Source organism: Triticum aestivum, chromosome 1B (assembly GCF_018294505.1).
Source record: "Triticum aestivum cultivar Chinese Spring chromosome 1B, IWGSC CS RefSeq v2.1, whole genome shotgun sequence".
NCBI classification, from domain to species: Eukaryota; Viridiplantae; Streptophyta; class Magnoliopsida; order Poales; family Poaceae; genus Triticum; species Triticum aestivum.
Genome location: NC_057795.1, coordinates 174526151 through 174544801, shown reverse-complemented (window position 1 = coordinate 174544801; position 18651 = coordinate 174526151). Strand labels below are relative to the sequence as shown.

Sequence of the window (18651 nt, the reverse complement as noted above, 5' to 3'; positions counted from 1 at the left end):
CACTCGGAACCATTCCGATGTCCAAAGGCAACATTCCAATATATGAATATTTATGTCTCGACCATTTCGGGACTCCTCGCCATGTCTGTGATCTCATCCGGGACTCCGAACAAACTTCGGTACATCATATCACATAAACTCATAATACCAATCGTCATCGAATGTTAAGCGTGCGGACCCTACGGGTTCGAAAACTATGTAGGCATGACCGAGACACGTCTCCGATCAATAACCAATAGCGGAACCTGGATGCTCATATTGGTTCCTACATATTCTATGAAGATCTTTATCGGTCAAACCGCGTAACAACATACATTGTTCCCTTTGTCATCGGTATGTTACTTGCCCGAGATTCGATCGTCGGTATCATTATACCTAGTTCAATATCGTTACCGGCAAGTCTCTTTACTTGTTCTGTAATACTTCATCCTGCAACTAACTCATTAGTTACAATGCTTGCAAGGCTTATAGTGATGAGTATTACCGAGAGGGCCCGGAGATACCTCTCCGAAACACAGAGTGACAAATCCTAATCTTGATATATGCCAACCCAACAAACACCTTCGGAGACACCTGTAGATCACCTTTACAACCACCCTTTTACGTTGTGACATTTGGTAGCACACAAAGTGTTCCTCCGGTATTCGGGAGTTGCATAATCTCATAGTATGAGGAACTTGTATAAGTCATGAAGAAAGCAGTAGCAATGAAACTGACACGATCATAATGCTAAGCTAACGGATGGGTCATGTCCATCACATCATTCTCCTAATAATGTGACCTCGTTCATCAAATGACAACACATGTCTATGGTTAGGAAACATAACCATCTTTGATTAACGAGCTAGTCAAGTAGAGGCATACTAGGGACTATAAGTTTTGTCTATGTATTCACACATGTACTAAGTTTCCGGTTAATACAATTCTAGCATGAAAATTAAACATTTATCATGAATTAAGGAAATAAATAATAACTTTATTATTGCATATAGGGCATATTTCCTTCAGTCTCCCACTTGCACTAGAGTCAATAATCTAGTTCACATCACCATGTGATTCAACACCAATATTCACATCTGTATGTAATTAGCACCCATAGTTCACATCGTCATGTGACCAACACCCAAAGGGTTTACTAGAGTCAATAATCTAATTCACATTGCTATGTGATTAACACCTAAAGAGTACTAAGGTATGATCATGTTTTGCTCGTGAGAGAAGTTTAGTCAACGGGTCTATCACATTCAGAGCCGTATGTATTTTGCAAATATTCTATGTCTACAATGCTCTACACGGAGCTACTCTAGCTAATTTCTCCCACTTTCAATCTGTATCCAGGTTGAGACTTAGATTCATCTGGATCGGTGTAAAAGCTTGGATCGATGGCACTCTTTACGACGAGCTCTTTTATCACCTCCATAATCGAGAAATATTTCCTTAGTCCTCACTAAGGATAATCTTGACCAATGTCCAGTGATCTACTACTAGATCAAAATTGTACTTCCTTGACAAACTCAGGGCATGGTACACAATAGGTCTGGTACACAGCACAACATACTTGATAGAACCTATGACTGTGGCATAGGGAATGACTTTCATTCTCTTTCTATTTTCTGTCGTGGTCGGGCTTTGAGTCTTCCTCAACTTTACACCTTGTAATACAGGCAAGAACCCTTTCTTTGACTGATCCATTTTGACCTTCTTCAAAACTTTACTAAGGTATGTGCTTTGTGAAAGTCCAATTAAGCGTCTTGATCTATCTCTATAGATCTTGATGCCCAATATGTAAGCAGCTTCATCGAGGTCTTTCATTGAAAAACTCTTATTCAAGTATCCCTTTATGCTATCCAGAAATTCTATATTATTTCCAAACAACAATATGTCATCCACGTATAATATTAGAAATGCTACAGAGCTCCCACTCACTTTCTTGTAAATACATGCTTCACTGCAAGTCTGTATAAAACTATATGCTTTGATCTACTCATCAAGGCGTATATTCCAACTCCGAGATGCTTGCACCAGTCCATAGATGGATCGTTGGAGCTTGCACACCTTGTTAGTACCTTTAGGATTGACAAAACCTTCTGGTTGCATCATATACAACTCTTCTTTAAGAAATATCCATTTAAGGAATGTAGTTTTGACATCCATTTGCCAGATTTCATAAAATATGGCAACTGCTAACATGATTCGGACGGATTTAAGCATCGCTACAGTTGAGAAAATCTCACTGTAGTCAACACCTTGAACTTGTCGAAAACCTTTTGCGACAAGTCAAGCTTTGTAGATAGTAACACTACTATCAGTGTCCGTCTTCCTCTTGAAGATCCATTTATTTAATATGGCTTGCCAACCATCGGGCAAGTCCACCAAAGTCCACACTTTGTTCTCATACATGGATCCCATCTCAAATTTCATGGCCTCAAGCCATTTCGCGGAATCTGGGCTCATCATCGCTTCCTCATAGTTCGTAGGTTCATCATGGTCTAGTAACATGACTTCTAGAATAGGATTACCGTACCACTCTGGTGTGGACCATACTCAAGAAAACCTACGAGGTTCTATAGTAACTTGATCTGAAGTTTCATGATCATCATCATTAACTTCCTCACTAAATGGTGTAGGGATCACTAGAACTGATTTCTGTGATGAACTACTTTCCAATTCGGGAGAAGTTACAATTACCTCATCAAGCTCTACTTTCCTCCCACTCACTTCTTTCGAGAGATCAATTTTGACCTTTCGTTTCTGGACAAGTTCCTCCTTGGTAGTGTGCTTAGCCAGGACTATGGGATTCCCCGGCTCTGTGTAGCTGGTGCCAGTGACAAGAACATCTTCGGTTTCTTCAGCCGGCTTGGCAGGGCTCGGCGGTTTAGCTCTTGAAGAGTCAATAGTCATAGGGTCCACAGGGATCTCTGGTGGTACCTCGTCATCAATGTTTTCAATATTTTGGATTGAAGCTTCAGATTCTGGCAGTTTATTCTCCGGTTCATGAATGTTGGGGTCTTCGGTTGGCTTGACTGTCTTGGCTTTCTTGCTTGGTTTAGCCTTGCCACTGAAAGAAATAAAAAGGTTAATATGAAGGGTTTGAAAATTGAAACGATGAAGTTAAAAATCATTACCCAGGGACAGTCTTGAAAGCCGGCAGCTAAGTCCCGTTTGAGTCACTAGAAGAGGAATTAGAGGTTCCCTGGTAGTTTGAGTCGGAAGGATTAAGTGGACGGCGAATAAGACCTGCCTTGGGATAAGAAGAGTTTGAAGTTTGAGGCACCTCTTTTCGGCGCTTGCGATCTGGGGTCTGCCGACAGGTCTCATGCTGCTGCTGCTTCAAAAGAAAGTTTGGATCCAAGTAAGGTAAAGGGTGTGAAAATCTTACTTTCCGTTTCACACGTCAAATTTTCGGTATTGGCAAAGGCTTTGGGGCGAAGGAAATGATAGTTACCTCGTCATCATCCGCCTGACTGGCCTTCATATCATCCCAAGAGAGGTCAGCATCAATAAGAAGCATAAAGAATGAGCCAAGGGAATCAAGTTCTACCTCCGACTCATCATCATCATCGAGATCAAAGAGCTCTGAGGCATCATTTTTCTCCTTGTGTTTTTGGAGGCCTTGGTCTTGGTCCTGGGCTTTTTAGCCGCCTTCTCTTTTTCTTGGTATTTCTTCTTCCAGAAGGTAGAACCGGCCTATGCAAATCAAAGTGAAAATAAGGGATATGCACTTTATATAAACAGAACAGTAAAGTGTGAATTGATCACTTACAGAAGTAGTCGTGTTAAGAATGCAGAAAGGGTTCAACCCTGTTTTACTGTAGCTCTCTAAGGATTCCCCAAGCAATCTCTTGGTCATGTCATTGATGCCTTTGTTATCCAAACGCACTGAGCTGTGGCGTAATGGATCCTTGGTGTCACCGGTGTATGTGCACATTATACCGGGCTAGCGACTTAAGGGTATAATTCTCCATGCGACCCAACAGCGGACTAGGTCGACGCCGGCCAATCCATTGGCAAGCAAAGCTCTTATTTTTGAAAAGGTGGCTCTGTACTTGGCCCATTCTGCGGTTGTGAGCCGGCCTGGAAGGGGATGCACGGGGCTAAGCCGGTCCTTGCGGAAGCCTAGCAGAGGGTTCTCATCTGACGGAGAAGTGTCTTGGCAGTAAAACCAAGTTTGGTTCCAGTCTTTGGGATGACTGTGAAGTTTGGCTGTAGGGAAAACTGCATCTCTTCGGTGCTGAATAGAAATCCCACCAAGCTCTAGGCTGGGTCCATCTGTGAACTCGTTTTGGCGGTTCAAATAAAAATACTATTTGAAGAGGTCAATGTTGGGTTCTTCTTGAAGGTATACTTCACAAAAAACTTGGAAGTTGCAGATATTAGACATGGAGTTGGGTCCGATGTCTTGAGGATGGAGCTGAAAGAAATGCAGCACATCGCGGAAGAATTTCGACCCAGGCAGAGAGAAGCCCTAATTTATATGATCAGTGAATACTACAACCTCGTTGTCCTTGGGTTGAGGTTTGACTACACCCGGTTCTGGGGCCCGCCAGTGGATGATCTCTTTGGCGGCTATGATACCCGTCTCAACATATTCCATAAGTGTTTGCTCCGTTACAATGGAGGGAACCCAATTGCAGGAAGTGACAGAATTAGTCATTTTTTGCCTAAAAAGAAAATAACGATGAATGATAAGTCGCCCGATTAAGATGAAAGGTTGTTATGAAGAGTTAAAGGCATTTTTAAGCCGGCAAGGTGTGGCCGGGTCTTGATAGCATTGATGAATATCAGCGGTTTAAATAGATTCAAATTTAAGTCGGTGCGCATTTGGCGGGTTACGGATTGCTACTTAAGCTGCCATGGAGGGCTAATGGTGTCTGGCGGGTTGTGGTCTATCTTATAAAGTTGCCTATACAATTGTAGTTCACAAATGATTAGGAGCCTATGAGTAAGATTTTTGCTAAGTGCTGAACAAACAAGTTTTAACATATCAGTTCTATTGCTTTGGATCTACAGCAGTTCAGAAAAGGAAAATAAATGGTAAACCTAAAGTTACGGCAGTGGAAGAGCTCATGTGTTTGGATGGATCTTAGATAGAAAAAGTTATCTACTGTGATTGAAAAGGGACGCTAAACTGATACCGCGCAACCCCAATATCATGCTCAGATCAAACTACAATGGTCTAGAGAAAGAAGATGAAGAACAACGAAGAACTCCGACGAACTGGGCAAACCCTAATGGATATCTGACACAAGGGAGTTGGATAACTTACTGATGTTGTTGAACAACGGAGGAGCGCGGCGATCTCTGGACACGTTCAAGGTGATGCAGCGGCTGGAGTTGATGATGCTGGAGACGACGGTGGCAGAGCTCGGGCGGTACTAGAGTGGCGCGAGAAGGAAGAACAAGACGCGAGGGCAGGGGTGGAAAATAGAAAAGAGGACCCCCTAACCCTATTTATAAGGAGATGGATAAATGGCATGCGCGGGAATTGAGGAGACCGAAAAAATAATGATAAGGCTATGTGGAGCCTCGATTTTCAGAAGATCCATTAACACAAAGATCCGTTGAAGATATCCTGGGTTTGTGTAAAATTAATGCAAGATGACATCATGGCGGGTTAACACAAATTAATCATTTTTAACTTCATCATTTCAATTTTCAAACCCTTCATATTGACCTTTTTATTTCTTTTAGTGGCGAGGCTAAACCAAGCAAGAAAGCCAAGATAGTCAAGCCAACCAAAGACCCCCGCGTTCCTGAACCGGAGAATAAACCGCCAGAATTTGAAGCTTCAGTCCAAAATATTGAAAACATTGATGATGAGGTACCACCAGAGATACCTGTGGACCCTATGACTATTGACTCTTAAGGAGCTAAACCGCCGAGCCCTGCCAAGCCAGCTGAAGAAACTGAAGATGTTCTTGTCATTGACACCAGCTACACAGAGCCGGGGAATCCCACAGTCCTGGCTAAGCACACTGCCAAGGAGGAACTTGTCTAAGGCAATGATCATGAATATAGGCATCACGTCCGTGACAAATAGATCGACTCCTGCCTACATCTACTACTATTACTCCACACATCGACCGCTATCCAGCATGCATCTAGTGCATTAAGTTAACAAGAATGGAGTAACGCCTTAATCAAGATGACATAATGTAGAGGAATAGATCCAACAATATGAACAAACCCTATCTTTTTATCATTAATGACAACAATACAAATACGTGTCATGTCCCCTTCTGTCACTGGGAATAAGCACCGCAATATTGAACCCATTACAAAGCACCTCTCCCATGGCAAGAAAAAACAATCTAGTTGGCAAACCAAATCAATATATCAGAGAGAAATACAAAGCTATCTTAATGATGCATAAAAGAGTTCAGAGAAGAATCAAATAATATTCACAGGTAATCTGATCATAAACCCATAATTCATTAGATCTCAACATATGCATCGCAAAAGAATATTACATCGAATAAATCTACAAGAACATCGAGGAGAACATTGTATTGAAGATCAAAGAGACAGAAGAAGCCATCTAGCTACTAGCTATGGACCCATAGGTCTGTGGTAAACTACTCACACATCATCAGAAGGGAAGTAAGGGTGATGTAGAAGCCCTCCGTGGTTGAATCCCCCTCCGGAAGAGTACCAGAAAAGGCCACAAGATGGGATCTCGCAAGGACAAAAGCTTGCGGCGGTGGAGAAGTTTTTTTGGTGTGCCCTCTGGTCTTCGGGGAATATTTGAGTATTTATAGAAGAAGAATTAGGGTTAGAGGTGCCACAGGGAGCCCACAAGCTTGGGGGCGCCCTCCGAGCTTGTCACCAATCGATGGCTCCTGTGACCTCCTACCGAAGGTTCCTGGGTGTCTTGTGGTCCAAAAAAGTCGTCAAAATTTTTCGTTTCATTCGAACTCCGTTTGGTATTGAGTTTCTGTGAAGGCAAAAATAATGAAAAAACAACAACTGGCACTTGGTACTAGGTTAATAGGTTAGTCCTTAAAATGATATAAAATAGCATATTAATGCATATAAAACATCAAGATTGATAATATAATAATATTGAACAATCAAAAATTATAGATACTTTGGAGACGTATCACCGGGCTAAAAACACAGATACGTCCCAGATCTGCGTGTTCGTATTGGACACCGTATCCGATACAGATTTGAATCCGATACGCCGATGCGCCTCGACACGTGAAACGACCGAAGGCGCGTGTTTCAAGCGTCCTATAACAGAAGATTGCAGAAGCGAGCCTCCCCAAAAAAAGCGAGCCTATGCACAAAACATATTTCTAGGCCAGCCCCCAACCCTAACCACCACCACCATAGCTTCTGTACACGTCGCCGCCTCGACCCTCCTCTTTCCCGTCCGACGGCCTCTCCAGGCGACAAGAGGATTGGGGACCCATCCATCTCGTTTTATTTGTTCTAGGATTTTTGTTTCTTCGATGACACCGACGAGGTGGTGGCGGCGATGTTTTGTTGGAATAAGGTCTCTTCCCTATCTTGACTACGGCCCATCGGGCGCTGACGAAGGACTTGTGAAAGTTTGTATCCTAGATTTGTTGGTTCCCTTCAGATCTTGGTAGTTCGCGTGTCTTTTAAGGAGAGCTATTGGCTGACTATTGGTCTAGCGACTTCGACATCTTCTTTTTGTTGTTCTGTGCCTTGGCCCGATTTCTCCAACCCTCTGAATCAGTGGTGATGTATTGCAAAGGTCTGGTCACAGGAAAAAAGGGGCTATTGCGGTCTTCAAAACCTGATATCACAAGCGCGTTTGCAGGCGTCGCTTTTCTTTACCATGCAAAAAAAAAAGGCGTCGCTTTCCTTTACTATTGGTTCAGTATAATTTTAATTTTCGACGACGAGAAGGTGAAAAACTAGTATACTTTTCGATATAATTTTGCATTTTACTGTTCATTCTACATCCAGTTGTCTATCTAGTATAGGCTTTTATTTTCCTTAATACTTAAAATATTAATCAGTGAACTAAAAATCTAAAAAAAAAAGAAAAAAAAAAGGAGCCTCCCACCTCGAGCGGACGACCAGAGTCCCTTCCCCGAGCGCGAGATCTAGGGTTCATAGCCGCCGCCGGCCCACCGCCGCGGCTCGCCCAGTCGGCCGAAGCCTCCGCTGCCCGGCCGCAGGTACAGGATCCCAGCAGCGCCTCCCTCCGTCGGGCAGCCGTTCCTACCAGCAGCGCCTTCCTCCCTGGAGCAGGCGCTCCCGGCCAGCAACGCCGCCGCCCGGAGCAACGCCGGCGACCAGTCCATAGGCAGGTAGCCACCAATCCTTCGTCCTTCCTCCATCCTCTTGCATCCTCTGTTTGTTCAAAAAAATTCCTGTTTTTTGTGTTGGATGAGTACTTGCTGTATACTGTATTTGATATTGCGAGAATATAACGATGATTATTTCTAGATGACTACTTGCTGCATGGTTTTTCCAGTGCATGTTCAAGTTAACATGTGAAAAGGTTTTGCTTGATAGGTGTTTGTGATAATGCTTGCAGGGGCAAATTTTTACAAATTGTAGTTTGAATTTATTTTTCAGATGAGCAGATGTTTTGGTTTAAACATGTTAGCAGTGAAACATGCAATGATTGACGATATATGAAAATGAAAAGATCAAGTTGTTTTATCTGCACCGTCTTTACCTGAAACCAAAGCTTAGCAGTTAGCAGTAACATGCAACTTGAGAGAGCAGGAGCTTTGTCTTGGTTATACTGGCCGGAATTGGTAAACACATTAGTACTTTGTTTATGATTGGGAATACAGTGGTACTGTTATGTTGTTAATTTTAACAGTCAGACCTAAAATATTTCCATTTAAAGTGATTGTTTCTCCTTTTGCATGTTAGCTGATTGATCTTCAGGTTCCACCTTTTGTGTTATGCCATGATAGATGTACAACTAGCTAATGATTTGATTTGATGCATTTTACACTTACTAAAAGTCTAATTCTACCCCTTTGAAACTTGGAGTTGGAACAGGGCATCAACATTGTCAATTGGAGGGACTTGGAGCTGCTCCAGCATCCACAGTAGAGCAAACAAGAAGGTAATCTGCTGTTCCTAGCTTCTATACATTTTTTTTTGTGAATTAAAAAATAGTAAATGCATCCCCGTATTAGCGCTTTACCAAAATGCCAAATTTACGTATCCATTTTGGCCTGATACTGATACAAGTATCCGTATTGATGCATTTTAGGAGCCAGGTGTTGATTGGAGATGAATGCCCCTGACCGCTATGAGCGCTTCGTCGTGCCTGAGGGCACAAAGAAGTGAGTCTATTCTAACACCACACTTTCTCCAACATTTTTCTAGAAAATGCTTCAATTGTGTTTTGTCAGGTATAGACTTTTTTGTGAAAAAGAAGGAGTGGGATGCAACCAACTTTCTTTAAATAATTATTAAGCATTTTAAGTTCTGTCATTGATAGCCATTTTGTACCTGTTCATGTGATCCTTTTGGCATGCAGTTATGAAAATCTGATGCTTTGAACCGTTTTTACTTTTATTGCAATTATTAAGGCTTGTGGTAGTTTCTACCTGCTGTTTTGATTATGGATGTAATCCTTGCTATTGTGTATTCATGTAATGCAGGGTATCCTTTGAGAAGGATACAAAGATCATGAATGCTGCATCTTTCACAATTGAACGTGAGGACCACACCATCGGCAACATCCTCCGCATGTAAGTGTAGATAAACTGCGTGCCTTTTTTTCCTTGCTTATGTTCATCAGTTCACACCTTATAATTTTCTTCTATATCTATGAGATTCTGCAGGCAGCTGCACAGGGACCCAAATGTTCTCTTTGCTGGCTATAAGCTGCCTCACCCCCTTCAGTACAAGATCATTGTTAGGGTAGGGTGCATATTTATGTTTGTTCTATTCCTTTGTCGGATTAGAGTTTACTAGTCTCACATTTAATTATGTGGGCAGATCCATACTGCAAGCCAATCCTCCCCAACACAGGCGTATACCCAAGCAGTCAATGATCTAGACAAGGAGCTTGAGAACCTGAAGCAAGCTTTTGAGGTCTGTTTCTTGTCCATAGCTCAATAGTTAGCTACACCTTGTAGCCTCCAATATAGCATTGAATAGCGTGGGCCTGTATAAAAGCTAGTACCTTGTGCTATTAAGGCCCCCTTTGTTTGGGCTATGGATTCCTGAGAATCAGCTATAGCTTGGATTCCTAAAATCAGCTACAGCTGTAGATTTTGAGAATCAGAAGCAGACTGTTTGTTTACCCTGATTTAGAAAACCCAGATGTGTTGTGAAATGTCTGCAACTGCCCTGAATGCACTAGTGGTCAATTACAAAACTTGCAGAACTCACAACATTAGTTGAACAATTGCCAAATCTTCTAATCCATACACACTCGTTCGGGCTGGGAGCACACACACACATCTGAGCCAAAATTCACTAGAAAAAAAAAGCGACTAGAAAAGACAAAAAAAAGCCAAATAGTATGGCAACAACCGAACACCAAGAACAGGGAAGATCATGGAAAATCAGGTGGAGCTTGGGACGCCAAGAACACATGATCTAGCCACGTGAACCAACATGGGGACGAGGGAGGAGGTGGATGTTCTGATGCTCGGGATGCTGGGGTTTGTGAGGCCGGACCAGATCATGAAAAGGGTGGAGCACAGGACGCCGGAGAGGGGTGGGCGCAGGAGGACTCGGGGGCCAAGGTGGACCTCCGGTGTGGTGCAGCTGGACCTCCAACACGGTTCAGGGAGAGCTTGGGCCGGCGGCGCAGCGGGAGATCAGGGGCGGAGGCGCAGGCGGAGATTGGGGGCCGCAGGCACAGGTTTAGCTAGGGGATGGCGGCGCAACGGTCTCGGGGCAGGAGTATGGGGAGGGGTGGAGGCGCCCAGATTCACACCTCGTCGATCCGACGGGGCTGACGAAGGTGGCGGCGCCCGAGATCCATGCCTCTCCCTTGCTGTGTTCGATGGGTGAGAAAGAACTTGTCGGTGGAGGAGTTGGGCTGGGGGAGGGGTGGCATTTCCAGCGTAATAACGGGGAGAAGATGGGCTATATTTGAACTAGGGTAAGTGGCAGCTCGGGAATCAGCAAAAACGGTGATTCTGGCTTCTGCGTGCCCGTAGTTCATTTTCCAAAATCGATTCTGCAAAGCTAAGGTAGAAACCTGCGTGTTTGTTTCAGTTTCTGATTTTGGATGGGCTAGAATCTGGAATCAGTAGCTAAAGCCCAAACAAAGGCCACCTAAATTTGCATTTTCATGGCCTGATTTGAGATTTGTGGATCGAGTTAATTTATGTTGATTTTTACACAACAAAGCTGATGAAGTGAGCGTATTTTATTTTGCATGCTGTTGTGCTGAGATAACTGTGATGCATGCTGTCATGTAATGCTTGTTTTGATGTTTGCTACAGGCCAATATATTTGAGTAGAGTTAGTACGACGTAATTTGTTTTATTGTACTGTCATTGGAAAAATATGCTGCTCTTAGTTCTGTACTTAATCTCGTCAAATGAGATAGTCTTGGAAGTAAAACAGGAATTAAATAGTGCAAACATCTCTCAACCAACCAGTCCTTGGAAAAACTAGGAAAACTAAATATAGCTGAATGCCATTCTTATGTCACAGATACTGTTAATTTTAGAACCCATCACAAGTCACTATTGATCTTCAATGATTTTTGGCGTTGATTAACTGTTTACTGTAGCTTCGCATGGAACAACCATTCAGAAATAAGTACTCTTGTTTTGGGCAAATAATGTTCCTTTACACTAAGATTCCTAGACAACGTCGTGCTGTTTTCATGTGCATTGCTCTTTAGGCCGTCAGTTGACTTGCTACTTAAACTGCCACTAAGCATAAAGTTAACCTGTCGGAAAGTTGCACCTTACAGAATAAGAAACTAAGATTGCGGGTGTAGAAATTCCCTGAATACTTTGGTTGCAAATCGTCTTGCTCCAAGCTACGCTCTTGATCACACTACAACTGAGAGCATGCTGGTACTTTTTTGTTTGCTGTGTAATAACACAAATAGCGACCATGTACTACTCCCTCCGTTCCAAAATAGATGACTCAACTTTGTACTAACTTACCTATAAAGTTAGTACAAAGTTGAGTCATCTATTTTGGAACGGATGGAGTACTTATGAACTAGGCATGTCAGAATTATTGACAATTGCGTCTGTAGAAGATTACCAACTCATTCATTGCCAGCACTATATTTTCTTCTTTTGTAATGGGGATAACAGGCCGCCTTCTAACTTCATTAGTATAACTAGCACAAATGCCCGTGCGTTGCAACGGGAGAAGAACAAAACCATACTTCCTGAACCCAATAGCTCAAGACCCTTCCCCCTCCTCCTCCTCCCACGACCGACTACCACACATGATGACATCAATAAACTCTTTGAAATCTTCCACACTGCCACATGATAAACACACATGAAAAGATGTGTTGTGCAAAAACACATCCGTGAAAGGAATTCGTAAGTGTACTGTAGGTGTGTGCAATTTAAATCACAGAAATATCTACCTGGTCGCGAGTATCTCTTCACGGATTTTTTGACGTTGCTTAGTGATGCCCCAAAAATATCGCACTATAATAAAAATAGTAAAATCTTAGTACAACATTCTTGCTTCACTACAGAGGCAACAAAGATTTCCATGAACCAGTGTTGGCTAGGTTTAGGGACTGGGTAGCATAGCGCTATTTGTCTCCAATGATATTAGAAGCATTTTTTGCGAGGGTAATGGTATTAGAAGTATTTTTTGCGGGGCAATGATATTAGGAGCATTTTACAAAGATCCTCCATCAGTGCGGAGTTTGTGTCACACACAACAGGGAGTCCAACTGCTTGTGTCTTGGTGACTAAAATTATTTTTATTAGGAGCACTCTAAGAGTTTGTGACGGGCGCTAGTGCGTCGAGCAGAAAAATAAGAGCAAATGTTTTGTTCTCAAAAAAATATTGTACATGACCAACATAGAATGAGTCTTGTTTATTATGATTTAGACATAGTATTTTTTTGCGCATGTTAAACAACTCCAACATAATTTGCTTTTGAGTATTAATTTGACGTCAATTTGCTTTTGAGTATTAATTTGACGTCAATTCAGATATAAAAAGTAATCTTGCCTGATGCCGTTGTATTGGCATATGCACGGAGACGTTTAAGTGCCATTATATCCCATTTGGAGACCCTCTCTTTCCTTTTTTAGTTTTATATATTTTCCTTCCTTATACCTTATTTATGGGACACTTTCCATTTTTCTCTGTCTAGAGGTGAAAATGTTTTGGTGACCAAAATTATTTTTATTAGGAGCACTCTAAGAGTTTGTGACGGGCGCTAGCGCGTCGAGCAGAAAAATAAGAGCAAATGTTTTGTTCTCAAAAAAATATTGTACATGACCAACATAGAATGAGTCTTGTTTATTATGATTTAGACATAGTATTTTTTTGCGCATGTTAAACAACTCCAACATAATTTGCTTTTGAGTATTAATTTGACGTCAATTCAAATATAAAAAGTAATCTTGCCTGATGCCGTTGTATTGGCATATGCACGGAGACGTTTAAGTGCCATTATATCCCATTTGGAGACCCTCTCTTTCCTTTTTTTAGTTTTATATATTTTCCTGCCTTATACCTTATTTATGGGACACTTTCCATTTTTCTCTGTCTAGAGATGAAATACCGTCCCTTTTTCTTTTTCTTTCCTTATTCTGCCATCAACCCGCCCTCTTTCCTTCCTTATTTATTTTTCTCTCTTTTCTTCCTTATTCTGTCATGAAATCCCTCTTCTTTCCTTCTTTGTTTTTCTCTCTTTCCTTCCTTATTATGAAAGGACTTATTTCCTTCTTTATTGGTTCCTGAGATGGCTCCTTGATACTGAAAAACTCGAAGATGTATATAAGTTACAAAGATTGAGTTTAAGGGAGCGGTATGGGACTATTTATTGCACCAGGTTGTGGGCCAGCCTCGCCCGTTCGGTAGTGTGGTTTCCTTCGGGTGGGCCGGAATAATGTGGCCTGGCGGCCGAAAATCCTCCTGGCTTGGTAGAGTAAGAGGGTAATCCTTGTTCTTATAAACGTACAATGGGCCAGCTGAGTTGGTGGTTTGCTCTTTGCGCTTTTCTGGCAACCTGCGTTCGAATCCTCAGCATATAATTTTTAATTTTTGCGCCCATTCACATATCAGGTGGGCCGGCTATCAAAAATCTGGATGCCTGTCACGCGCGACAGACAAAAAAAATTATATGATGCTAAAAAAAAATTATATGGAAACAACAGACGGATGAAATCGCCATATTGACAGAAAGATGAATAGTACCACCTCGGATGTAGAAAATAATATAGATGAAAAAAAACTGAAAGCGTAAATTCATGGGAAGAAGCGTATTGTGACGGTGAACCCGACAAAGTCAATCCGTCCGAATCCTCAGCATATAATTTTTAATTTTTGCGCCCATTCACATATCAGGTGGGCCGGCTATCAAAAATCTGGATGCCTGTCACGCGCGACAGACAAAAATAATTATATGGAAACAACAGACGGACGAAATCGCCATATTGACAGAAAGATGAATAGTACCACCTCGGATGTAGAAAATAATATAGATGAAAAAAAACTGAAAGCGTAAATTCATGGGAAGAAGCGTATTGTGACGATGAACCCGACAAAGTCAATCCGTGCTTTATATTATTACTAGCAAAAGAGCCCGTGCTTTGCAACGGGAGAAAAAATAACACACCTCTGCGAGGTTTTGTCATTGTGTGCATGCGTGATTATAGATGATTGCACTCAAAACAACATTTTAACAATATTTAATGGGCAAAATAACATAATGTTCAGATTCTACACATTTTTAATCAAGTTTTATATATAACATGTTAAAATTGAAGTTATGATTTAAAAGATGTGAACATTTTTTAAAAACATATGATATGGACTGTGGGTTGATTTTTGAAACTGCAGGGGGCTTTGTGTAAAAATTGAAACATTTTCTTCATGTCACTTAAAGTAGTATTGCAGGTTAATTGCCAAAAACTATAGGGTTTTTTGTTTTGTCTATTTGTTCCAGTTCTGCTGCGACATATCACATATGCAGGATTCTCCATCGAATTGAATCTTCTGCTTAGTCCGTTGCGCCTCAATTCACTGTTAGATCTAATTTGCTCTATTCTAGCTTTCTTTTGTTTTCGATGCATATTTGCATATTTTTGCCTTTCTCGTGTGTATTTTGTGCCTTTTTGTGTTGGCTCCATATTTGCATACTTTTTTCTCCCTTGTGTACATTTTTTTACAACTTGATCGAATCTTCAATTCTTTTGTTTTGCTGATAGGCTTCACTATGCTTTTCAGTTTTTCATGTTTTTCCTTCTTCGGTCATCTGTGTGTGGTCATCTGTGTGTATCGCTCTCTATCTCTTTTCCTTCTTTGTTCCTTGGCATCCATGAGAGTTTTCTAGAATATAGAAATCTGTTGTTGATAAAAAAATGATAGACTTTGCATCATAAATAGAGCATGTGAGTACTCATATATTTATTTAATTACAATATATATAAACATCAAAATTGTGCAGATATCACAGTATAAAAAAATGATTAGACTTTGCATCATAAAATAGAGCATGTGAGGTACTCATGTTTTCTAGAACGGAGAGGTATTGTTATTTGTACAATAATGTCTTATTTCTTCTTCGCAATCATTTTTAAAATTGTGCAGCCATTTAGGCGTACGGTTTAAGTTGATATTAGCCATCAGCATGTCGCCATAGCTACGCACTACACAGTCTATCTCTTTTTCTTTGAGGGAATACACAATTGTATAACTGTACATGGCGGCTAAGTGACGCAGGCTCCACACTTGTTCTTATCCCCTTTCTCTCGTACTCACTGCAAAATCCCCCTTTTCTCTTCACCTCGTTGGGAGCGGCCGCCGCGTGCTGCCTCCCTGCCATCTCCAACCTCGCCGGGAGAGGAGCTCCTCTACCCCGATTCGCCTCTAGTAGGCCAGCTAGCCGCCACCCTGCCTTGGAGCTCGCCGCCTCCGCCCACCTCTCCGTCGGCTTCATTCTTCTCCGCCTCGATTCCGTCCGCCGCCACTGGATCCACGCTGGAGCAGCTGGATCCGCCGCCTCCTGCCTCGCCTACCGTAGGGAGCAGGACGACCGATAGAATTGCCACCACCTCTCTGTCAGCTTCGTTCTCCTCCGCCGTGATTCCGTCCGCCGCCGCCGGATCCACGCTGGAGAATCGCCCATTCGTTCGCGGCTGGGCTGCGCAGCTGCCTCAGCCCAGCTTGCCCGCGAAGCCGTCGTCGTCCATCTCTATGTCGAACTCGACTGGAGGCAGCGTGTGCCGGCGAGGTTCCAAGAACCCCTCTCTGTTCCTCTCTCTATTGTCCCTTTTTTGTTTCCTTCTTGATGTTCTTCTGCTCCCGAGCTGAGCATATCACGCATGCTGTTTATTTGGATCCGGGCAGGCGCGCCGACGGGGATGGCGGTAGCGGCGCGCGGCGATGTGGGGGTGGGCCGGCGGCGCGTGGTGAGGCGGGTCGGGCGTGGCGGGAGGTGGCAGCGCGCTGGAGGTGAAGATGGGGATTGGGAGGCAGCGGGCGTGCGGGTGGCTGCCTTGATGTTCTTTTCTGTCCCATGTACCGCTTCAGTTTGATTTATGGATTGCGGGTTAAATATTCAAAACCATAGGGGTTGTTTTGTAAAAAGTGTGTGAACGGGGCGGACGAAAACGAGAACGTAGCAGGGGATATATAGATGGATTAGTACCATCTTAGATATAGAAAATAAATATAGACGTGTTGATGAAAAAAAACTGAAAGCGTAAATTCACGGGAAGAAGCGTATTGTGATGGTGAACCCACGGAGTCAATCCGTGCTTTATTATTAGGGAAAGATTAGGGAAAGATTTCAAGCACTTGTTATGGCTGAAGTTGCATCTTTAGTTTGCACACATAGAACTTTTTATGCTACTCCCTGGAGCTGCATCTTCCTTTCCATAAACAGTGGTATCATCTTTGGTTTCCCAGGTTGATTCAACTTTTCTGAATTAGTGTTTTGCTAAATAGAGGTAAACTTTGTCTGTTTGCGCGCGATGGCACTGCCTTCCAGTTTGTTTTTCATGGTGGCATAAAACAGGGAATAATACATATAATGGGAACTTTCTGAAAGTACAGTTAGTTTAATAGAACTGTGTCAATCTGAAGGCTTTGAATCTGGAAAAATGTCTGTCTTGAGGTCTTTAATAGTTTCTGACTTGGCCATTCGTTTTTTGGTCCAAACAGTGGTGACTTTTGCGGAAGATTTTTCTTTCAGAAAATGTGATGGCTGCTAAATAAGGGCAATAATGCCTAGTGTATTTATTTGGTAGTGATGATTGATGACTTCATGTTGTGCGACTCGAGAAGGGTATCTGTGTTAGGAGACACTAAGGATACTAGACTACATGTGATTTGCTCCTTTTATTAGTTATCGTAGACTACCAGTGACTGTACGGTGTCAGCCATCCTCCAAATTGATCTGGACATGGTCGTTCCAGTTGAATTAATTTCTGCCGATGCATATGAAGGCATGACGAGATATGCCACTGACCTTCTGAGATTTCCGTTTACAGGATGAGAAGACCCGATTCGAAAGGATGAAGCAGGGCTACTAGGCCGCCGGTGTTGGCTGCTAATTAACGTGAAACCTTCCTTGCTACTGTAGTTCATATCTGATGTCTGAACTGCGGTAGAAAAAATAACACTCAAGGATTTTTCGACATGTGCGACCGGGATTGCGTATGATTGTATGGTTGTTAAACATGCGTTGGCACTTGATATGCCTGCTAGTTGAATTGTTCGCTCCTGTGGGGTTGGATAGAGGGTACGGACCGAGCTTGAAGCGAGTCCTTGGATCATTTTGTGCTGCATGAATTTTATGCCAATGTATTGTAGCCAACTTAAACAGACTGTTCGTCTTGTGGTCCGACTTTGTTTGCTCAGCGACCCCAACGGCCGCCAGGGCGAAGGGTCTGACTTAGCAATCTCTGCCATACCCTACCTTTGAGTCACTGACAGGTGGGCCTCATGCTCTGTGGGACCCATGTGTCTGTGACTGAAAGGTAGGCTAGGCCCATGGCAGGGGATCCCCGTCCGGGCGAAGGCCTCGTCTGCTTGGCCTGGATCACGATGGCGACACAATTTTGATCTCGGCTGCTTGTGAAGCAACGCTCGTTAAGACATACCGAGCGGTTTATGGTGGATCTTGGGCGTGTTTGGTTACTTTCTCCACCGGGTCTTGGCTAGGAGAGCAAAAATGAGCCAGGCTGAGCAGGGCCCAGGTAAGGAAAAACAGGGCCAAAGGGCCTGGGTAAGAAAAAACAGGGCCAAAAACGTAGATGACAAGTTAATTGGTTGCCTGCATTAGGGGTCTTGTCATCGAGATGCAGTTTTCACCCGACGTTTGGTTGCATACATGCATATGATTACCAGCGTTAACAACAAATTTAACAGCCATCAGGTTGGGCTTGACATTTCGTCAAATACTTTGAGCACGCCGGAGCTTCCACTCCCCATTGTGCCTACCACCAGCTCCCGGCGACTGTGGACGCGCCCGACTCGCTGTCGTGGCCGTGGCCGCGCCCGGCTTGTTGTCGTGGCCGT

At 42.9% G+C, this 18651-nt stretch overlaps 1 protein-coding gene across 3 annotated transcripts; it reads left to right on the top strand.

Moving 5' to 3' along the window:
• Nucleotides 1-7979: 7979 nt before the first annotated feature.
• LOC123114249 (DNA-directed RNA polymerases II, IV and V subunit 11) lies at nucleotides 7980-17955 on the top strand. 3 transcript variants are annotated; one of them, XM_044535659.1, is made up of 7 exons: nucleotides 7980-8285; nucleotides 8995-9061; nucleotides 9212-9284; nucleotides 9606-9695; nucleotides 9789-9867; nucleotides 9946-10041; nucleotides 17622-17955. In XM_044535659.1, exons 3-7 carry the CDS (start codon nucleotides 9232-9234, stop codon nucleotides 17661-17663), a joined length of 360 nt encoding a protein of 119 aa, XP_044391594.1. In that variant the 5' UTR covers nucleotides 7980-8285; nucleotides 8995-9061; nucleotides 9212-9231; the 3' UTR covers nucleotides 17664-17955. The 3 variants fall into 3 exon arrangements, with proteins under 3 accessions (XP_044391594.1, XP_044391610.1, XP_044391601.1); XM_044535675.1 differs by having other exon boundaries at nucleotides 7996-8281; XM_044535666.1 differs by having other exon boundaries at nucleotides 7996-8285; nucleotides 8986-9061.
• Nucleotides 17956-18651: the final 696 nt, after the last annotated feature.

Bases quoted from the DNA above. Each gene is read 5' to 3' on its own strand.
- LOC123114249 (XM_044535659.1), top strand. From the start codon at position 9,232: ATGAATGCCCCTGACCGCTATGAGCGCTTCGTCGTGCCTGAGGGCACA. The intron at 9,285-9,605 runs GTGAGTCTATTC...CATGTAATGCAG, and splicing joins GTGCCTGAGGGCACAAAGAA to GGTATCCTTTGAGAAGGATA. The intron at 10,042-17,621 runs GTCTGTTTCTTG...TTCCGTTTACAG, and splicing joins ACCTGAAGCAAGCTTTTGAG to GATGAGAAGACCCGATTCGA.